The 5124-nt window shown below is 44.1% G+C and overlaps 1 protein-coding gene across 1 annotated transcript; it reads left to right on the top strand.

Moving 5' to 3' along the window:
* The first annotated feature begins 1560 nt into the window (after nucleotides 1–1560).
* Nucleotides 1561–4849, top strand: soul2 (heme-binding protein soul2). Its single transcript, XM_056610294.1, has 4 exons — nucleotides 1561–1779; nucleotides 1912–2038; nucleotides 2629–2806; nucleotides 4135–4849. The coding sequence occupies exons 1-4, from the start codon at nucleotides 1639–1641 to the stop codon at nucleotides 4310–4312; spliced, it is 624 nt and encodes a 207-aa protein (XP_056466269.1). The 5' UTR covers nucleotides 1561–1638; the 3' UTR covers nucleotides 4313–4849.
* The last annotated feature ends 275 nt before the right edge of the window (nucleotides 4850–5124 follow it).

The raw sequence follows: 5124 nt of genomic DNA, 5'->3' as shown, positions 1-5124 counted from the left end.
TCGTCCCCACGCCCATGCTGCAGCTCCGATGTCCTGTTCAACGTGCCTTCTGTGTCCCCAGCCCTGTGCAGCAGCCTAGTCAGTCCGCATGCATGCTGGGGCTTCGGAAGACCCCCTTGCCGGCTCGTGGGCGTTTTCTGTGCAGGTGCATGCCTCCTCCAGCCGTGCGCGACGCACAGGCGTTCCTCCCGTGCATTACGGATGTCAGACCACACAAACCGGTTGAGGCGCGGGCACGATAGGCCTATAATGAGTACAGGCACAGACCGTGCACGGCGCGTTAAAGAAAGCCCGAAGTGCGGCAAGCTGAGGGAACATCTGAATGTGCCGAACGCGTTTATCTCTCTTTATTTTATGGCTTTAAACCCGCTCTGTCTGAACGCATTTATCTCGCTGCTACCTGGCGCCCCCTGCTGTTGGGTTTGGGAGCGTGCAACTGTACTAACCCTGTTTATTTATTACCCCCATGGTTTTCCCTCAGGCCATATAAACTGATGTTTCTGTGTATGGCTATATATTCTCAAAGTGGTGGTCCAACTCTATTTTAGGTTAAGAAATAAGTGTCTCTTTGTAACTCTCTGCGTGCGCGCACACACACAAACACACGCGCGCACACACCCTCAAGCATTCAACACAAATGTATGCACTAACAACAATTTCAACAACAGATTAATTTAATAACCTATTATTTTATTTATTCATTTATTAAAGTAGAGACCGGGGCAAATCCCTTCATCCTACAATTTTGTACAAGTTGAATATACATATTATCGCTGTGATAAGTCACTGAGTGGCAAATATTCACCCAGTATACCTGCATTGATTTATTATTCAATACACACTAGCACCAAACCGTATCAATGCGCCTGTTTTTAGCGCTTAACTGACACATCAAATGAAAGATTGGCTACAGTAGCGTCAATGCCCAGCTAGGGGCATCTGCGGGTAGGTATTGAGCCTTGCCCTTATTGATGAACACATTACAGAGAATAGGCCTACGTCGTCAGTTGTCCGCATTAAAGAGGCTCAGAGTGAATGATATGAATGTCTGAAGCAGATCTTTTCCTCGTTCAGTAAAACCAGTTAGGCTGGCCTGCTAGGCCTATCTTTAACCTAACCACTCGCTCTGCGTGTTTTTGTCTGCATTCATTCTCGACAATTCGGTGTGATTTAAAAACAAAAGACAAAGCAGATGCCTCCATCATAAAAAAATAACTTTTTAAATATCGTTTTGATGACTTTTTACCTAAGGCCTATCACTGTGTTACTGCTGAGAAATAACTTAAACCTCAGCACGCACCACCTTTTAAGCACACAAGTGATTTTACAAGCGTTGAATAAATAACACATTTGTTGACAAAAACCGATGACCCACTTGTTCAGCAGAGGAACATCTTGGGCATATCCAACGCTTATGTCCAACCAGTACAATACCTGTCTTTAAGATAAGACGTTGATAAGATAAGGCATGGATATATTGCATTGCTCTTGTTGCAGGGGGGGGTCATGCTTGATCTGATGAACCAGGTAGGTGACATTCCTCGGAGGAGTGACAAGACAGCATTGCCCTTGGTAGCTTGCGTTGTCTGTTGTGAACTTAATAACACCCAAGGGTGCCTACACCTCCTCTCTTTAGGTATGGAAAAGGGACCGACTCCTGGGCTTTGGTCTGCGCTCCTCATACTTGCCATGCTGTCCGGAATAGGGAGCTGGGTCGTTCCGGACTTCTGCCGCACGTCCTACGAATGCCCCGAATATACACTGCTCAACCAGAATGCTGTAAGTTTTTATGAAGGATCGTGAATTTGCATTGTATTGTCCCTTTATTTATATTTTGCGTCTTTGGGTTTGTTTGCTTTCAAAGTGCATTGCTTTTAAATGACGTTCCTCCTGTTGATGTTTTGTTGTCAGGACTTTGAGGAGCGCCTGTATGTGGAGACGCTGTGGATGACGGCCAAGGTCAGGAGCACCAGTAACACTGATCTGTCCGAGGGCTTCTGGAAACTGGATAAGTTTCGAAAAGGGAATAACGTCCAAGGTATTTATTGTATCTAAATTTAAATATTATTACTGTGTGTGCTCTAGCATAAAGGCCTAGTTGTTTAAAGTATGTAGGCTACCTTATTGCAGACAACAGTCTTGTTCTCCCATTACCTTTTGATCACCACTTAAATAAGATATTGTTATTTTCTTAATTTCAGTTTAGACCACTTGATACGAGATTTTGATTGAAGATAATTTCAAGAAATCCCCCCCCCCCCCCCCCCCCCCACCCCCCCCACCCCGAAACTCATATACACGCCCCGAAACTCATTTATGCGATCTTTTTATATTGAAATATTCTAAAAGAACGCGGCTCCATGACACAAAGAAGGTAAGATTCAATAATTGTATCATCATTGTGCGATTCAACTATGACATCACATAGTAGGCATATATTGGAAGAGGAAATGTGTGAAACGAAAAAAACTGATAATAACTACAGATAACCTAAACCACAAAACCCAAGGCAAATATACATTCCTCTAGACAAGCACGGAGTTATTTCACTCAGGTCTCGCAAGAACACATTGCGTGCTCTTTTATTTTGAAGTTTCAAAAGTTGTATTTCATGTTTTTATTTTCCAGGTCGAACGGTGCCCTGTAAGACCTGGCCTGCTATCATCACCGTCCGTCAGGGAGAAGATTACGGCAGCGAGCCGGAGGTGTCCGTCTCGTGGTTTTTTGTCCCGGGCACGCAGCTGCCTTTGCCCCTCGACACATCCATCTCAATGGAAGTGAGACCCGCTGGAAAAGTCTACGTTAGGTATATCCTAGCTACATCTACATATACATCTACACCCACACCCACACCCACACCCACACCCACACACACACACACACACACACACACACACACACACACACACAACACACACACACACACACACACACACACACACACACAGTTTAATACTTTTATTTGGATCGTAACAAGTGGGGAGGTACAAATGATCAAAACATTAATGGAAGCATTGCTGGACTTAGCAGGTTTGATCAAACAGAGAATGCCTTATGCTAAACAACTATTTTCATCATGGATAGACATCGCATCTTCTTGCTAAACTGCCTATTGTGGCAGAGATGGAGCAGTACTTTGCAAGTCTTATCCAGCTTTTACTTCCCTGCGTTATCGCCGGCAGTTACCACTGGTGCGTGAGTTTAGGGTAGTGAGGCAGCCTTTGCTCCGGCCGCCATTGCGCACACAGACACACACACACACACACACACACACACACACACACACACACACACACACACACACACACACACACCACACACACACACACACACACACACACACCACACACACTCACTTACTCAATCACTCACTCATTCAAATATACACACAACTCTCTCTCTCATACACACAGACACAGGCACACACACACACACACGCGCGCGCACGCACACACACACACACACACACACACACACACACACACACACACACACACACAGAGACACACTAACTATGTCTCCCTCACTCTCATGGCAAATCCGAATATCCCATGTACTTTGCAACTCATCGTTTCTCAGCAAAGAGAACCGCGTCAGCCAGCTTAGAACCATGTCCTATGGAGTCAGGTGGACTCCATCCTATGATAAGCATCCCAATGGCTGGAGTACCAGGTGGGGCTAGGTTTCGGACTGATATCAAGTAAACAAATGGAGAACGAGAGTTTACATTGTATAGACCGATCGATGGGCCATGACGATTGAATATCATTAGCAATCCAGTATAAATTAGGAGGCAAATGATTCTAAAGAATAAAATAATGGAAAATGGGCCCAAGGGAGTGGCACTTCCGGTTTCTTGGATGCAAAGGCAAACCGCTTTCAAGGAAGCCGTCATAAGTACAAATATAACTGTTACAAAGGCTAATGAGCTGCTGATAAAGTCGATTATACAAAGTATCAGTCATTCCTGTGATACATCTTCACAAACTAAATACCAAAGAGGGTACCTCATGGAAATAGTGTCTCTCCAGACTTGTGGTGTGTGGGGGTCTCTCATAGTTAGGGGCCATGGGCTTGGATCATGTTTTGTTGACATGCTTAGATAAAACGTCCTTTTCTTTCGTTCCTCTGAAGGATCTTCAGTGGTACAGCGAGCCAAAGCAAGGCCCTGGCCACCGCGGTGGAGCTGGGAGAGATGTTGACCCTGGCTGGGAAGACCTTCGAGGCCCACAGATACACAGGGGCCTTCTACGACAGCCCCTGGGACATACTGCGTGTGCACCACAATGAGATCTGGATCAACGCAGCTTAGCATGAACAGTGATCCTAATCTTGTATATCTATATATATCTGATGTGTATCTGAATGCAATACGTATGACATCACCAATAACTGTGTTACTTTGAAAGTGATTTTTAATTAAAAGTGAGTGAATGAGTGCGTTCTTAATTTGAGATTTATTACATTATTCAAGGGATATGTAATGTGGCTGCCAATAAAAAAAATACACCTAATGTAAACGGATGCCATTTTTTGTATCAACCCATGGGTAATTCTCCGTGTTTAATGTAACCAGTGAAGCAAGGTGTTCCCTGTGTCGCGTCATGCTATGTTAACAGTGTGATGCCGGGAGCTTGACGCTAGATGTCACTAGCGGCTCTTTATAGTCACATTTGTATTACTGGTGCGCTCTCAATGCTTCCCCTGCTGAGACCTAAACCAGTCCTAAACAAAACAATCCCATCCGGGCTTTTTACAAGGACCATGTTAAAAGGAATATTTTAGTCATCACAAATTTGCATTTTGTATTGCCTGACTACAGTGAAAAATGAAGGAAAGATTATTAAACTTGCAACTTTTCTGACCTCTAGAGTGACTTGTTGTCTTACTCGTCAGTTTTGTAACATTCAGATTAACATATAGGGCATTTAGCAGATGCTTTTATCCAAAGCAGCTTACAATAAGTACATTTGTCAAAAGAAGAAAAACAATATATTGCTGTCGGCAACAGTAGGGATGTTTGTAGAAACAAGTGCCAAGCACTAACAATTATTAGGTTAATCCCTTCCAGGTATACAACAAAACTAGCTAGGATAAGATGGGGAGTGTATCTATGTTCCCCGG

This window comes from Gadus chalcogrammus, chromosome 15 (genome assembly GCF_026213295.1).
Source record: "Gadus chalcogrammus isolate NIFS_2021 chromosome 15, NIFS_Gcha_1.0, whole genome shotgun sequence".
NCBI classification, from domain to species: domain Eukaryota; kingdom Metazoa; phylum Chordata; class Actinopteri; order Gadiformes; family Gadidae; genus Gadus; species Gadus chalcogrammus.
Note: the sequence above shows the minus strand (reverse complement) of the source record. Positions and strands in the feature narration are given on the sequence as shown.

Coding starts and splice junctions, on each gene's coding strand:
- soul2 (XM_056610294.1), top strand. CDS start 1,639: ATGGAAAAGGGACCGACTCCTGGGCTTTGGTCTGCGCTCCTCATACTT. Junction 1,780..1,911: donor CACTGCTCAACCAGAATGCT/GTAAGTTTTTAT, acceptor TTTTGTTGTCAG/GACTTTGAGGAGCGCCTGTA. Junction 2,807..4,134: donor GCTGGAAAAGTCTACGTTAG/GTATATCCTAGC, acceptor GTTCCTCTGAAG/GATCTTCAGTGGTACAGCGA.